The following is a 16956-nucleotide window of genomic DNA, read 5'->3' as shown; positions in this document are numbered from 1 at the left end:
ACACCCCCTGGGGACAGACTCGGCCCTGGGTGAGAATCACTACTCTAGAAGAACCTGGAGGCACCTGGGCATCAGCGTTGTATAAAGGTTCCCCCCAGGAGCACCCCACATGCAGCCAGGTTGGAGAACCAGCAAGGCGGAGGGCAGGGAAAGGGGAACCGGGGTGCATTCTTACAATACCCCCAGAAAGTGGACATTACCAGCCTCATCTTACAAACAGGGAAACCGAGCCTCCAAGAACAGAAAGAATTTCCCAGGTTCACACTTACCAGGGGTGCCAGGACTCAACCAGCACTCAACTCCCTAACTCCTAAACCTGAGCTCCCTACGAGATGGGGCTGCTGGACAGAGCGCTGACTGGCCAGGTTCTGGTTGTGGTTCTGCCACGGAGTCCTCAGCCCCAAGACCGTGGGCCAACCCCACCACCTCTCTGGGACACAGCTGGGACCTTCCCCTCGCCTGGGCCCTGGGGATGCGGGGACATGGGGACGCCCGCAGGCTCTGCTGCACTGTCGGCCTGGCACCACCAGGGGGAGCTCCGACTGAGTCCGGCCAGCAGGACCCAGGCCAGGACCAGCGTTCGGTCCCCATCCCCCACCACCCCCTCGGGTTCCCTGGCCCCTGACGCCACCCAGCTCAGCAAGCCTCCTGGGACCTGGAGTCCTCGGTCACGGCTCCTTTTATCTGCACTCTCAAATAATTGAGATGAATGTTATCAGTTCACCCTGGGGCTCTAATGGACTGCATCTTATTGGAGGGATAAAATCAGGGAAGAAGCTGTCCCCCAGTCACCCCCGCTGAGGCCAGCAAAGCCTGTGTCCCTACGTCATGCCCTGCCACTCCCTGGCTTAATCGGCCTGGGGTGACCTTTTATGCTGCAGCCCTGGGGCAGACCCAGCTGGGTTCACATCCCAGCTTGGCCCGGGCACTGGCTGGGTGATGCCTGGCAAGTTGCTGACATTCTCTGAGCCTCCCTTTCCCCTTCGATAGCAGGGGATAAGATGAGGGCCCACCTCACAGGGCGTGGGGCTGTGGAAAGCACACACGTGTACCATCCACAGCCCGTGGTGTCCAGCGCCCAGGCGAGGCCTGGACCACCCACGTCCAGCATGCGCCCAGCTCACACCACGAGCTCAACAGTTAATGACCTGCTTGCTGACTGATGTCAGTTCTTACTGTTGTCTGTGGTCACCATCATTATTTGCCTAGAAATCTAATGAGCATAAGGACCACGGCCAGGGCATAGGAAGGGGCTGTGGAAGTTGGATGCACGGCCCCTGTGCTGGCTCTGGGGCTCCATGCCTATGCGACCTCACTGGCACTCACCCCAAGGCCATGAGGACCCTCGTGGCACCATGCAACCCTCCCCACTCAGGAAAGTCTCTTTGGGTTCCAAGACCCAGGGAACTCCCCACAGGGCATGGGTCCAACTCTAGCTCCTGCAAGCGTGGCTACCAAGGAGTCCAGGTACTCCGGCTGGACTCCCCGGGGTGCAGAGCAGCTGCCGAGTCAAGTGAATATGGTCAACACTGCCCCGGGACTACGTTCCATCCTCCACAGCTATAAGAAAGAGGGAGGCTAACACCTCCGGGGACCACAGGGGGCCAGGTCACGTGCCTGGTGGGCTGCAGGGCAGAGCGGGGAGCTGGGGACCAAGCGGAGCAGCACATCTGGGCTTAGGCCAGCCCTGCGCGTGAGCCTAATGATGCCACCGGGCCTCGCGAGCACTTGCTTGAGGACTGGCAATCTCCTGCCCCTCCGGAGATGGGAACAGAAGGGACAAGGACTCCTGGGGGCTTGGCCTTGGTCAGGGACCTGTCAGACCTGGCAGGGCCTGTTTAGTCCTAGTAAGGCTCAAGGAGAGAGAAGAATGTGGATGCCCCGGCGCACCCTTCACAGTCCTCTCAGTGGAGTGGAAAGTGGGGACTCCCTGCTGAAGCCCTCGCCTCGGGGAGGGGCTCCTGCCATAGCCACAGTCACAGGCAGGTCGGGCAGATGCCTCCAGCGCTCACCTAGCATCACAGGTGATGCAGGTGACTGCTTCCTGCCCAGGTCAGGCCTTGGGGGCCTCCCGAGAGCCCACACCCAGAACCAGGAACTCACCTGCTGTCGCTTTCCAGAAACACGGAGCCGCGGCTCTCGGCCAGTGCCGCGCTGATGGGCGAGAGGCAGAAGGGCGAGGAGAAGGCATCTGAGTCTGAGTCGAAGGAGCTGTCTCTGCTCACGCCCTCAGCTGACAGTTCCAAGGAGCCATCCTCCTCCCCGGCCTCGGGCCGCAGCTCCTGCCCCTCCTCGGTGACATCCTGCGGACTGACTGTCGACAAGATCCCAGAGGGGCTGCGCGTAGGCTGCGAGGCTGGCTGGGCACCATCCATCCCCAAGCCCTGAGCCAGCTTCTCCTCATCCTCCAGCGCAGGGCTGGCGAGCACGCCGTCCGGAATGCTCTGGGTCACCACCAGGATGTCCTCATCTTTTGGGGTCAGGGTGGGCCGCAGCTCCGTGGGGGAGGGCTGGTGGGAGGCTCCTGAGCTCCGGGTGCGCCGGCCACGAGGGCGGGGTGCCTTGCGAACGGGGGAGCTCTCGGGCGTGATGTAGCGTAGGGCCTCCTCGTCCTGCCTCTGGATGCGAGAGTTGGGGACCCACGCCAGGATGAGGGTGGCTCCCAGCATCTCATCCTTCTCCATGTACAAGCACAGGTAACCTGTGAGGAGCCAGGGGGACGGTGTGTTAGAGACCAGGAGGCTGTGGATGAGGCCCTTGTGGCACCTTTGGCGAGCTGCTCGGAGAGGCCACCGCCCTTCAGTGAAGTGCCAGTCCGGCCTCAGATACAGCCTGGCCCTGAGCAAAAACACCAGCGGGAAACTGGGGAGCTTGAAATGAATTCCAGCTACGCATGTTTTCTAAGAACACACGTCCAGCAGATCCAGGGGGCACTGGTCCCCGAGCACCAGCTTGCCATGCACCTTTCTTTTTGGTTTTTGGGTTTGTTTTTTTCCTTTGAGACAGGGTCTCACTCTGTGCTTCAAGCTGGAGTGCAGTGGCACAATCTCAGCTCACTGCAACCTCCACCTCCCAGGCTCAAGCAATCCTCCCACCTCAGCCTCCTGAATAGCTGGGACTACAGGTGCACACCACCACACCCAGCTAATTTTTTTGGTTTTTTTTAGAAATAAGGTTTCACTATGTTGCCCAAGCTAGTCTCAAACTCCTGAGCTCAAGTGAACCACCCACCTCAGCCTCCCAACGTGCTGGGATCGCAGGCGATGAGCCACCCGTTCAGGCTTGCCATGCGCTTTTCCAAGTACCAGGGGCTTTCCCTGTGTTCACATCCCCAACCCTGGCCCCAGGGCTCACCTGCCTCAGGCCTCCCTGTCTGTGTGAGCCCAGCAGCCCAGGTGCCCAGCTTCATGGCTTTACAGCACTGTTAGGAGGGATGGAGGCTGGAGACTTCATTCTATTGCACAAAAAGAATTCATCCAAGCTGGGTGGTATTTGGATCTTTTCCAACCATGAGTGGCACTCGTGGCATTTTTAAAATGCAGGTTGTTAGAGGAAGGGGCCATCTTTAGAGGTGAGCATTGGCGTCACAGACGGGGTTGCTGGGGACATGGAGAGGAGCAATTTCTCCTGGGCCAGAGCAAGTGGGTGAGTGCTCAGTTCTGGCGGGAGGTGGCATCTCCTAACACACCATCAAGCAGCTTTGGGATATCCCAATTCCTGGGCCTCCACCACCCAGTCTCCAGGTCTCCACAACTCAGACCCCTAGAATCTCCTAAGCACTGCTCCTGTTGCCAAGAGAAGCTGGGAAATGTGGGGAATGTCAGCCAGCTGTGCATTAGGGTAACATGAGCCTGAGGCTGAGAAGTGTTTCCACATCCTGGAAGCACGCAGCTTTGAGATCAGCAAGAGGGTCCGAGACAGCTGCTCCCCGGTCTCTCTCTCTCTAGAAGACCTCAGGCCAGGCGACCTCCAGGTCAAGGGGCCGCATCGCCCAGAACCTGCACCCCTTTCTAGGGCACTCCAGAGAAGCCCCTGCCCACACAGCCGCAGCCAACCAGCCAGTGGCTTTAAAGATACACTTATCAAGGCAGGGGGACAGAACACTCGCTTTAAATGTTTCATTGGCATTGGCGTAATTTAAACTTTTGTCTTGTTTTAAAATGTATTCAGTATTCGACTGAAACATAATTTGTATAAAGTGCCCAGATCTCACTGTAATGTATAACTTTGTTTTTAAATAGAGATGAAGTCTAACTCTGTTGCCCAGGCTGGTCTCGAACTCCTGGGTTCAAGCAATCCTCCCACCTCAGCCTCCCAAAGTGCTGGGATTATAGGTGTGAACCACCGTGCCCAGACGATAACTTTACTATTTTGCCATCTGTCTGGGCCTTCTGTCTGTACTCTTGCCCAGGCCAAGCAAATGTTAGGGTGTGCCAGTGCAGGCCACAGCTAGGCTGCAGGGCCCTGAAATATCTTTTTAGCAGCCAGGGAAGGGGACGGCAACAGGAAGAAATGAGAAGAAAGAGTCCAGAGACTGCCCTGCAGCCCTACCTCCACCGCACACTGGCACTGTGCAGCCAAGAGTCCCTCAGCCTCTCTGAACACCAGCGTCCTTACCCATCTAAAAGGCCTGCTGGGGCCCTGGCCACGCCCATGAGGTGGTTGTGCAAATTAAATAAAGCAACAGATGAACAAAGCAATGCATTTATTTGTTGCAAGTCATTCACACGAATGACAAGGGGCCAGGCAGGCCTCAGGGATCATCTTTTTGTCCCTCCCTCTGGAAGCAGCAGGGCTGAGGGACTCACCCAGCCTGCCATGAGCCAGACTTAACACCCCCAGACCCTCCTTCCGGGAGGACAGCTGCAGTTAGTTACATGCTCTGGAAAAGGAACCAAACACACTTGTCTCTCTTACGTGCTGTGGCCCAGGGCCTTGAGAGCCCTCACTCAGAAAATAACCTGGGCTCTGTGACCCTGGAGCCTCGCCTGCCCTGGCTCACCTGGGTGGTGCTCCCCCAGCCCCTGCAGCCCCTCCGGCGGGTGCACGCAGACATTGTTCTTGGAGTAGATGATCTCTCCATCCAGGACACAGGGGGACCCGCTGCCGCTGCCAGCAGGGGTGAGGGTCAGGAGGTCCGAGGCTTTGGAGGAGGCCCTGCGAAGGAGGCGGCCCAGAGACATTGCCGGGCAAGTGTTTCCATCCTCCGCACGCGTCAGCCCAGGCAGGGCTCGTCAAGACCTGCCTGGGGGAGGAAGAGAGAGGAGATGGTCAAGGTCGTGGACTTGCGTCCTGTCTCACAGCAGTACGTGTCGCCTCGGCACCCAGTGGGTACTGGTTAACCACAGGGGTGCATCCTGCTGGTGCCCAGCTCTATACGGGGTAGGCCACATTCTCCACCTGGGCCAGGCCACCCTGTCCATCGCAGGAGGCTGAGCAGCGTCCCTCGGCTCTGGATGCCACTAGCACCTCCCTTCCCAGTATGACAACCAGAACATCTCCAGGCTTTGCCAAATGTGCCTTGGAGGACAAAATCCCTCCCACGGAGAACCACTAAGCTACAGGAACCCCGTTCCCACCTCAGCAACTTCACAAAAACCTCCAGGCGTTCTCTTTTCCCAGTTTCCCACCTGCGTCAGCACAAGTGAGCCCTTCCAATTCATTAAAAAGAAATAGGCCGGGCGCGGTGGCTCAAGCCTGTAATCCCAGCACTTTGGGAGGCCGAGACGGGTGGATCACGAGGTCAGGAGATCGAGACCATCCTGGCTAACATGGTGAAACCCCGTCTCTACTAAAAAATACAAAAAACTAGCCGGGCGAGGTGGCGGGCAACTGTAGTCCCAGCTACTCGGGAGGCTGAGGCAGGAGAATGGCATAAACCCAGGAGGCGGAGCTTGCAGTGAGCTGAGATCCAGCCACTGCACTCCAGCCTGGGCCACAAAGCGAGACTCCGTCTCAAAAAAAAAAAAAAAAAGAAATAAACAGGCCAGGTGCACTGGCTCACGCCTGTAATCCCAGCACTTTGGGAGGCTGAGGCAGGCAGATTACTTGAGGTAAGGGGTTCGAGACCAGCCTGGCCAACATGGCGAAACATCACGTCTACCAAAAATACAAAAATTAGCCAGGTGCAGTGGCGGGTGCCTGTAGTCCCAGCTACTTGGAAGGCTGAGGCAGGAGAATCGCTTGAACCCAAGAGGCGGCGGTTGCAGTGAGCTGAGATCACATCACTGCACTCCAGCCTCAGCAATAGAGCGAGACTCTGTCTCTAAAACAAGAAAGAAGGAAAATGTATAAACCAAAGGATTAGTATCCAGAATATATAAAGAACTCCTATAAATTCATGATGAAAAGGAGTAATATCTCAACAGAAAAAAAATGGTGCTCCATACAAGAGGAAAACCAAAGAACTGATAAATATGTAAAGAGATTCTCAGTTTCAAACAAAAATTCAACACCCAACAGACCAGTAAAAGCAATTTTATGTCTAAAAATACTGAGGATGAGGGAAAGGGGAGCTGTCACCAGTCCTGTCTCCTCCAAGGCGGGAGCAACATGGCAGGATCTGGCACCACTGAGAAGGCCCAAAGCCCCCTGAAATTCCTCTATTAGGAAATACCTAAGGGTGGTTCCTCAAACTGCAATTTGCAGCCCTATTGTAGATCCTGAAATCAATTTAGTGGGTCAACACCAGCATAAGAAGAAAAAAAGAAAAAAAAATAGAAAATGCCCTTGAACCCTGGCCATAGGTAGGCTCAGCACTGTGTCAGGGAACTTCTGCCCCATGAGGACACACCAGTGTGGGTAAGACAACCTGGGACGTATGAAATGTATATATAATGTGTGCTGTGACCTAAAACATTTGATGACTCTGCCTGGAGAAACCCAAGGAGACACCTACTCAAATGCTCTGCAGCCAGTTTCTACCAAGAAAAACGAAACCACTGAACCTCTAGATAGCAGATAAGAACCAACTAGACTTCTGTACACACGTGGAGCTCACAAACACACACACCAAGCCACGCCAAGGAACGACCATGTCAGTGAAGAGGCAGGCACAGCCAGGCACAATGACTCATGCCTGTAATCTAAGCACTTTGGGAGGCTGAGGCAGGCGGTTCACCTGAGCTCAGGAGTTCGAGACCAGCCTGGTCAACATGGCAAAACCCCATCCTGACTAACGATACAAAAAAAATTAGCTGGGTGTGGTGGCACGAGCCTGTAATCCCAGCTACTCGGGAGGCTGAGGCAGGAGAACTGCTTGAGCCTGGGAGGTGGAGGTTGCAGTGAGCTGGGATTGCGCCACCACACCCCAGCCTGGGCGACAGAGCGAGACTCCATCTCAAAAAAAAAAAAAAAAAAAAAAAAAAGGCAGGCACAGAGCCATGCTGCATCCTGGTCACTGATGGGAGATGTCCAGGACTTTGACCACGGCTGGGCTGCATGCGGGCCAGCTTCACAAAAGTCTGCAGAGTTTGGGGGTCTGGGAGAGGACAGCCACAGAGGGGCTTCACCTTCATCTCTTTGAAGGAAGAAAAGGCTTGAAGCCAACATGATAAGAATTAGCAACTGGGAGTGAATAAACCAAATGTGGTACAATGGAATATTATTTGGCCTTAAAAAGAAAGGAAATTCTGACTGGGTGCCTGTAATCCCAGCACTTTGGGAGGCCGAGGTGGGCGGATCACCTGACGTCAGAAGTTCGAGATCAACCTGGTCAACATAGCAAAAGCCCGCCTCTACTAAAAATACAAAAATTAGCCAGGTGTGGTGGCACACGCCTGTAGTCCCAGCTACATGGGAGGCTGAGGCAGGAGAATTGCTTAAACCCAGGGGGTGGAGGTTTCAGTGAGCTGAGATCACGCCACTGCACTCCAGTCTGGGTGACACAGCGACACTCCATCTCAAAAAAAAAAAAAGAATTAGCAACTGGGAGTGAATAAACCAAATGTGGTACAAGGGATGATTATTCTGCCTTGAAAAGAAAGTCTGACGCCTGCTACGGCATGGATGAACCCCGAAAACATTGCGCTAAGGGAAACAAACCAGTCACAAGAGACAAGTACTGCACGATTCTACTCGTGTGAGGTCCCTAGAGTAGTTAGGTTCATAGAGACAGGAAGTGGAACGGTGGGTGCGAGGGGGTGAGGTGGGGGGAATGGGGAGGTCATGTTTAAGGGGGACAGGACTCCAGCTTGGGAGGATAAAAGCATCCTGGAGATGGACAGTGGCAGCGGCTCTGTCCACTGACTACACTGAATGTACTCAATGCCACCGAACCTGATACTTAAAAATGGTTAAAGTGGTTAAGTTTTACCTTGGATGTATTTTACCACAATAAAAAATTAAACATTATCAACTGGCAGAGGGTCTCCAGGTATATGATCTTGTTCTTTGAACTTTCTGCATTTTTTACATTTCTCCAAAGATCCAGAGCTGGTTGAGGGTGGTCCCTAAATCACCTCCTTTTCACCCCCAGCACTTGGCGAGGCTCTGGGACAGAGGGTGGGTGGGTAGGGGGGGTCCCCGCTGGCTCAGCAGAACTGGCTCCCGCCCTGGCAGGAGGCAGGGGGCAGATGTCAGTGGTGATAGCCACCGTCCCAGGACCAGGCGGTCAGCGCTGTCTGCCTCTCTGCTTCCCTCCTCTGACCCCCTCCGTGCTTCGGCCTCCCGCAACCCTGTTTGTGTATTTCCAGTTGTCTCCATGGCTGCTGACTTCTCAAGCACAATATTCCAAAGATGTTCCAGCCGGCCCAGGAGTGGCCTTCCCATTCCCATGTCTTTCCTCTGACAGATCTATCACTCCCGTCTCCCCATCTCACAGATCCCAATGTCAACATCACTTCTGAAAATCACCAGTTCTGGGGGTGGGGACCCAGCTCAGATTCTCACCTCCTCAGCCTTGAGCCACAGACGCCCTCTGCCTGATCTCGACCATCTCCAGGGCCCTCATCCACTCGGCTCTCCCTAGCCCACCCCTTCTTAGGCCCCCTCAACATGTCTAATGAAGGCAGCAGCAGAAGTCGACCCCTTGGTGCAGGGGTCAGCAAACTTGTTCTGCAAAAGGCCAGAGAGTAAATGCTTTGGACTCTCTGGGCCAGAGAGTCTCTGTGGTGACCACTCAACCCGGCCTTTGGAGTGCAGGAGCAGCCACAGACAGTAAATGATGGGCATGACTGTGACAGTGAAGCTTTACTGATAGACACCCAAGCTTAAATTCTAGATCATTTTTCACATGTCCCAAAAAAAATTCTTTCCATTTTTTCAACCCCCTTAAAAAACGTAAAAACCAGCCGGGCGCAGTGGCTCACGCCTGTAATCTTGGCACTTTGGGAGGCCTAGGTGGGCGGATCACCTGAGGTCAGGAGTTTGACATCAGCCTGACCAACATGGAGAAACCCCGTCTCTACTAAAAATACAAAATTAGTCAAGCATGGTGGCACATGCCTGTAATCCCAGCTACTCAGGAGGCTGAGGCGGGAGAATCGCTTGAATCCGGGGGGCGGAGGTTGTGGTGAGCCGAGATCGTACCACTGCCCACCAGGCTGGGTGACAGCGCAAGACGCCATCTCAAAAAAAAAAAAAAAAAGTAAAAATCATCCTTAGCTCATAAGCTGCACAAACAGGTGGAAGGCTGGCTTTGGCCTGTGGGTTGCAGATGGCAGTGCCCTGGCATAGACCATCTGAGCAAGTTCGGGGGACTCTTCTCCACCTATCCAAACCAGCTCCCGGCCAACCTCTCCAGGAAGCCTTCTGGCCACTCCTGGCCTAAACACTTCATCCCACACAGTGACATATGACAACTAAGTGATGAAACTTTAAAAAAAAATCACACTGCAAACTACAAATCAAAAACCGTATTGTCCTTCCCAATAATCATGTGGAAAAGCTGTGTTCTTTCTAATGTTGTCTAGAATATTTTTAGAATTCAAGAATTCTTCAAGAATTGCAAGGTCAGTTAATAAGCCCTGCAAGAAAATTGTTCCCTGTCCTCTAGACCAGCCATGTCCAACAGAAACACTGCAGGAGCCACAGATACAATCTTAAATTTTCTCGTAGCCATAGGTTTTTAAGCAAAAAAAAAAAAAAAAGTGAAATTAATTTTAATAATTTTTAGCATAATACATCTAAAATATTATTTCAGCATGTAGTCAATATGAAAAGAATATTATTATTATTATTATTTTTTGAGATGGAGTCTCGCTTTGTCACCCAGGCTGGAGTGCAGTGGCGCGATCTCGGCTCGCTGCAAGCTCCGCCTCCTGGGTTCACGCCATTCTCCTGCCTCAGCCTCCCGAGTAGCTGGGACTACAGGTGCCCGCCACCACGCCTGGCTAATTTTTTTGTATTTTTAGTAGAGAGGGGGTTTCACCGTGTTAGCCAGGATGGTCTTGATCTCCTGACCTGATAAGCCGCCCTTCGGCCTCCCAAAGTGCTGGGATTATAGGCGTGAGCCACCACGCCTGGCCTGAAAAAATTATTAATGAAATCTTTTACATTCTTTTTTTTTTTTTTAGAGACAGGCTGTCACCCAGGCTAGAGTGTAGTGGTGCGATCACAGCTCACTATATTCTCAAACTCCTGGGTTCAAGGAGTCCTCCTGCCCAGTCTCCCAAGTAGCTTGGACTAAAGGCACATGCCACCATGTCCCAATAATTTTTTTATTTTTTGTAGAAATGAGGTTTCACTTCTTTGCCCAGGCTGGTCTTGAACTTCTGGCCTCAAGTGATCCTCCTGCCTCAGCCTTCCTAAGTGTTAGGATTACAAGCGTGAGCCACTGCAACCGGCCTATTTTATGTCCTTAAAGTCTTCAAAGTCTGCTGGGCATTTTTGCACTTAAGCACATCAAAGTTTTGCCCAGCCACGTTTTGGGTGCTCCACAGCCTGTGTGGTGTCCACAGCGGACGAGGCCGCAGCAGGGCTGGAGCCCACCTCCTTCTGTGTTTCAAACGGCGCTACTCAGTATGACCGCCCCAGTCGCCAGAGCTGGCTGCACATAGCTCTCAGCTGCTTCCCCAAATCAAAATCCTCTTTAAGTGAAAATGTTTTGCCAGCACTGAGGATAATCAAAAAAGTGTGCTAGAAGTTTTAAAGGAGATTCCAAATTGTAAAGTATATTTGCTTTTTTGCAAGAGGCTATTTCATCAAAATCCAACCTAGTTCCCAACCTCTGGTCACCATCAAACTAGAAGTGGAGAATCCTTGACGCATTTTTTTCAACATTCTTTTAGTTATGAAACACACTCAGAAGTAAAAGGAAGAATACGTGTCCCTTAAATCACATAATCCTAAGACATCTGTGTATTCTCTACTATATTTTGCGTCCTATAATGAATGAATGAATGAAAAACCCACTCCTTGGAATTATATCATGTCTTGCTTTCAGTTGGATCATAATTATATTTTCCCAGGTGAAATATACTTATAACAAATTTTAGGGTTGAAGTACATCTCCTAAAATTCCTGTGTTGAAGTCTTTTTTTTTTTTTTTTTTTTTTTTTTGAGATGGAGTCTCACTGTGTCACCCAGGCTGGAGTGCAGTGGCACAATCTCGGCCCTCTCCTGTGTTGAAGTCTTAAACCCCAGTACCCAAGAATGAAGCTGTTTTTGAAGACAGCGTCTTTTTTTTTTTTTTTTTTTTTTGAGACAGGGTCTCGCTCTGTCGCCCAGGCTGGAGCACAGTGACCGGATCTCAGCTCACTGCAAGCTCCACCTCCCAGGTTCACACCATTCTCCTGCCTCAGCCTCCCGAGTAGCTGGAACTACAGGCGCCTGCCACCTCACTCGGCTAGTTTTTTGTATTTTTTAGTAGAGACAGGGTTTCACCATGTTAGCCAGGATGGTCTCGATCTCCTGACCTCGTGATCCACCTGTCTCGGCCTCCCAAAGTGCTGGGATTACAGGCTTGAGCCACCGCGCCCGGCCTGAAGACAGCGTCTTTATAAAGGTAATCAAGTTACACTGAGGTCAATATGACTGGTGTCTGTATAAAAAGAGGAAGTTGGCAGCAGGTGCCTGTACACAAGGAGAGCGCCCTGTGAATACAATGAGCCACCTGCCAGCAAGGAGCAGGCCTGGAGCAGCCCCTCCCTCACAGCCTCCGAAGGAAGCAACTCTGCCCACACCTTGATCTTGGACTTCCTGCCTCCAGAGCCGTCAGAGAGAAGATTTCTATTGCTCAAGCCACCTGGACCCTGGTACTTTGTTAGGGCAGCCCTAGCAAACAAATATACCACATTATTAACACATTTAAAAAGCATAAGACCAGGTGTGGTGCCTCACGCCTGTAATCCCAACACTTTGGGAGGCCGAGGCGAGTGGATCACCTGAGGTTGGGAGTTCGACATCAGCCTGACCAACATGGAGAAACCCCATGTCTACTAAAAATACAAAATTAGCCAGGCGTGGTGGTGCACGCCTGTAATCCCAGCTACTTGGGAGGCTGAGGCGGATCACTTGAGCCCAGGACGTCAGGGCTGCATTGAGCCGTGATTGCACCACTGCACCCCACCCTGGGTGACAGATTATCCTGTATTTATTAGACATCTGTGTGTTCAGCTGTGAAGTATCTGTTGGTGTGTTTTGCCAATTTTTCTGCTGGGCTGGTGGAATTCTTATTATTTTTAATACAGAGATTAAGCTGAGATGGAATTTTCATTGATATGTAAGAACTCTTTACAGAGCAAAGATCATTATCCCTTGCTATATTTGCTACATGTGTTTCTCCTAATTTGTTGTTTGCCTTTTATTTATATTATCTATTTTGACATATGGAGGTTTTAAAGTTTTATGTAAATTGATGGTAACTTTTTCTTAGTGACTTCCTTTATTACTTTTATACTTAAGATAATCCTTTCCAAGCTAAAGATCCTTAAACATTGGTCTGTATTTTCTTCTATGTTCAATGAACTACTTTTAATGTTTCAGAAGCCGAATTCAAAGCATACATTTACCTGAAAGGGACTCAAATGTTAACTAAAGTATCGAGCAGTTCATTGAATGTTTATGTTGTTTTTATTGCTAGGTCCTGTTTTTATTGTTTACTCAGTTATCTGACAAAAACACTGAAATCTATGATAAATTAATAAAGCTGGGACTTATTTATTTAGAGACACAGTTTTGTTCTTGTTGCCCAGGATAGTGGAGTGCAGTGGTGCTATCTTGGCTTACTGCAACCTCCGCCTCCCAGGTTCAAGCAATTCTCCTGCCTCAACCTCCCGAGTAGCTGGGATTATAGGTGCCCATCACCACGCCCAGCTAATTTTTGTATTTTTTTAGTAGACACTGGGTTTCACCATGTTGGCCAGGCTGGTCTTGAACTCCTGACCTCAGGTGATCCACCTGCCTCAGCCGCCCAAGTGCTGGGATTACAGGCGTGAGCCACCACATCCGGCCCTGTTTTTATTTTTTGTGAGGCAGAGTCTCACTCTGTCACTCAGGCTGGAGTGCAATGGCATAATCTTGGCTCACTGCAACCTCCACCTCCCAGGTTCAAGCGATTCTCCTGCCTCAGCCTCCCATGTAGCTAGGATTACAGGCACCCGCCATCACACCCAGCTAATTTTTGTATTTTCAGTAGAGACAGGGTTTTGCCATGTTGGTCAGGCTGGTCTCAAACTCCTGACCTCAGCTGATCTGCCCACCTCAGCCTCCCAAAGTGCTGGGATTACAGGCGCCAGCCACCATGCCTGGCCGGGGACATTTATTATATAAAACTTTATGGACAATTTTAAGAGGTGCCTTGGCCATGACCCGGAGGCCTATGTGGTTTGGCCCACTTCATGGTCCACACCCTCTCAGCTGCCCCAACCCTGCACATGTGACAAACACGTGTGTGAGATCTGCGGTTCTCACACTATCCACACGCTCCGGTGAGGGTAACGGCTCATCAGAGGCAAGGTTTAGCGTGAAATGGACAGGTGGGGTCATTTTAACTGCCTCCCCCAGGCCACCCTCTCCACCCTGTTGAGAGCACCTGTAATAAAATACATTTTCAGAAATTCAGCAGACGTCCCTTTCAAAGACCAAGCCCAGCAGCTCCCCTCCCCTTGATGAGCAGGCGGCCCTCCAGGGGAACTGCCAACAGGCTCCGGTGACAGCTGCTCGGAGGCTACCATGCGACAGTGCCTGGGCAGCCAAAGCCCTCCATGCCCTCCTTCCGCCCCGCAGTCCCAGCATGAAGCCACGGTTCCCCATGAGTCCAGAGTAAGCTCGTCAGAGACAGGCCCACAGCCCCTGCGGCCATTTCTTCCCCGAATCTCAATCCTGCTTTGTGTGGCCACAGCTTAAAGAGATGCTCAGTGACACTCACACCCAGGGGTCCTTCCGGGGATTCCTCACCTTGGTGCAGGCCAGGAGCGAGAACCGCCGCTGGGCCCCCCACCTCAGCTCAGGGCATGGCTGGCGTGGCCCTGCTCCTCGGTGGCCCGCCTGGCCCCGCTGTGGGCTTCCGTCCCACCACCCCAGCCACAGTCACAGCCACAGTCACAGCGGGGTGTGTCAGGTCGTCCTCATCTTCCACCTCCCAGGGCCAGCCGGTGCCTCCAGCCCTGGTGTGAATTTCCATTCAGGGTCCAAAATGCACCTTGGCAGCGCCCTCATTCTGCAGCTCCACCAGCCAGAGAAGAGTCCTCCAGCCAGAGAAGAGAAAGCTGAGTTTAACCCGACCCTGTCAGAGGCGGGGAGCAAAGAGCTCCAGGGGACAGGGCCCCCAGGCCCCTGCAGGAGGAGGCTGGAGAACAAGCGCAGCAGCTAAGGACGCAGCCCTGGGCGAGTGCGGGCGGGGCCCAGTGCAGGCGGGGCCCAAATCCCTCGCCGGCCGCCGCCGGCTAAGGAGAAGCGGCTTTTGGCTTTCCGCTACAAAGCACAGCTCGGGGCCAGAGGCCTCTGCCCGGCCCAACCCGCAGCCCTGGCCACAACCGGAGGCCCCACCTCAGGCCAGCCCGCCAGGGCGCGCTCCAGGGACCCCAGCCCCAAGGAGATCCCAAACTCATGCCTACTGCTCCCGCCCTGGAGGAGTCAGAGGCCGAGAAGCACGCACGTGTGGGCACCCACCACACACTACACACCATAGACACACACACTACACACCACACACCATAGGCACACACACTACACACCATAGACACACACACCATACCATACACCCTCTGTTCTACCAGCTTTGCCTCTGTTCTCCGAGAGCCCCATTGTTGACCCGCCAGCCACTGCCTGGGCCCCACTCCTTCCCAGCTGTCTCCAGGATTAGGGAAGCCCCAGGTGGATCCAGGGCTGCAGGAGCCTCCCTACCCAGCCCCCACGCTGGTCTGTCCTGGGTCCATAGACACAAGTCAGCCACCTGTCACTGGGCGGTAGGAAGTGCAGGTGCTGTGAGCTGGAGGAGGGGGCGCCTGGGCTCTGAGGGCTGAATGAGGGGCCTGGCAAATGCCCCTGGAGAGCCCTGGAGAGTCTTGCAGCAGCCTTGGTGCCTGGGCTTCAGGGCCTGCCTGCTGGGAGCACCCCTCTGCTGGGAGCCCCCCCTGCTGGGAGCCCCCCCTGCTGGGACCCCCCCCGCCCCCCCGTCCCAGGACTACCTTCCCGCTAGAGTGCCAGGGAGACACTGCTGCCTAATGGCCAGGAGCTTGCCCAGGGCAGTGGCCTCTGGTCCACTTCTGTCCCTTGGTTGTGTCCCTAAGACCCAGGCCCTGGAGGCCTTAAGGACTCTCGATCCATGAGACAGGAAGCCCCACAGGGAAGCGGTGGTCTCCCGTCCCCATCTCATCACATATAGCACTCTGTACCTTCTGCTCATTTTTCTGCAAACCTAAAACTGCTCTAAACAGTAAAGTCCGCCACGCAGAAACTGCACACGGATGTTTAGAGCAGCTTTACTCATAACTGCCGACACTCGGAAGCAACTAAGATGTTTTCCAATAGGTGAATAAATAAACAAACTGTGATACACCTAAATAATGGAATATTATTCAATATTAAAAAGAAAGGGGCGGCCAGGCATCCTGGCTCACACCGGTAATCCCAGCACTTTGGGAGGCCAAGGTGGGCGGATCACCTGAGGTCAGGAGTTCGAGACCATCCTGGTCAACATGGCAAAACCCCGTCACTAATTAAAAAATACAAAAATTAGCCAGGCATGGTGGCGCACGCCTGTAATCCCAGCTACTCAGGAGGCTGAGGCATGAGAATCGCTTGAACCCAGGAGGTGGAGGCGGCAATGAGCCAAGATTATGCCACTGCACTCCAGCCTAGGTGACAGAGCAAGACTCTCTGCAAAACAAACAAACCTCATCTTCTCGGGGAGGGGGGAATCTATTAGTTTAAAATAAAAAGAGGCTCGAGACCAGGAAGCTTGCATCCAAAGAGGCGTGGAGAAGGCGTGGACAAGGGTGGAGTTGTGTGGACCAACGCCAAGAACAGGCAGGCACTAGAGGCAGGCTGAACCGAGCAGAGTCAAAGAGAACATTTGGTTCCCGGACTGAGAACCCGGCTGCCAGCAGCCCAAGTTGTCTGGTGGGAGAGTTTCCTAATGTCCTTGAATCTGCAAGATGCAAGACTTTGAATGGCCCTTGTCCACAGCAGTGCGGAGTAGTTGATGCCCATGACCTTAGGGACCTGGAGTCCTTCGGGGTTGGAGGGGACCAAAGATAACCATTTGTCCTGGGAGGGAAGGAAGCTGGATGCCAGAAAGGCTGCCCCCGTATGGAACTCAGAGCAAGGGGTCATCCAGGTTTCCTTCTGTGGGCCTGGGGCTCTTCCTAGGGGCCAGATGCCTTCTCATGAGTACACGAACAGAGGCGGGGGCAGCCAGCAGAACTCCTAAGACACAAAATGAATGAACACTGGAAAGGGAGCTGAGACAGGCCTGCAGCAAAGAACAGACACCAGGCTTTTCCAGTCTCTAGGAAGGACTCAGAGTTCATCAAAATCAAAATAGCAATGCAAGATGCTCAAAGCACCTTGTGG

At 53.0% G+C, this 16956-nt stretch overlaps 1 protein-coding gene across 6 annotated transcripts in view; it reads right to left on the bottom strand.

The window, feature by feature from the left end:
* The window catches only part of TBC1D16 (TBC1 domain family member 16), a 102948-nt gene that overhangs the window by 76983 nt on the left and 9009 nt on the right, over positions 1–16956 (bottom strand). For 4 of the 6 annotated variants that reach the window (XM_050764227.1, XM_050764229.1, XM_050764231.1 and 1 more), the window contains exons 2-3: positions 5003–5245; positions 2104–2701 (exon numbers count right to left, since the gene is read on the bottom strand). In XM_050764227.1, coding sequence (XP_050620184.1) covers positions 2104–2701; positions 5003–5183 — 779 coding nt within the window. In that variant the 5' untranslated portion in view covers positions 5184–5245. Of the gene's footprint in view, positions 1–2103; positions 2702–3354; positions 3953–5002; positions 5246–16956 lie in introns of those variants that run through there. The other 2 variants (XM_050764228.1, XM_050764230.1) reach the window with 2 other exon arrangements.

This window comes from Macaca thibetana, chromosome 16 (assembly GCF_024542745.1).
Source record: "Macaca thibetana thibetana isolate TM-01 chromosome 16, ASM2454274v1, whole genome shotgun sequence".
NCBI lineage: Eukaryota > Metazoa > Chordata > Mammalia > Primates > Cercopithecidae > Macaca > Macaca thibetana.
Note: the sequence above shows the minus strand (reverse complement) of the source record. Positions and strands in the feature narration are given on the sequence as shown.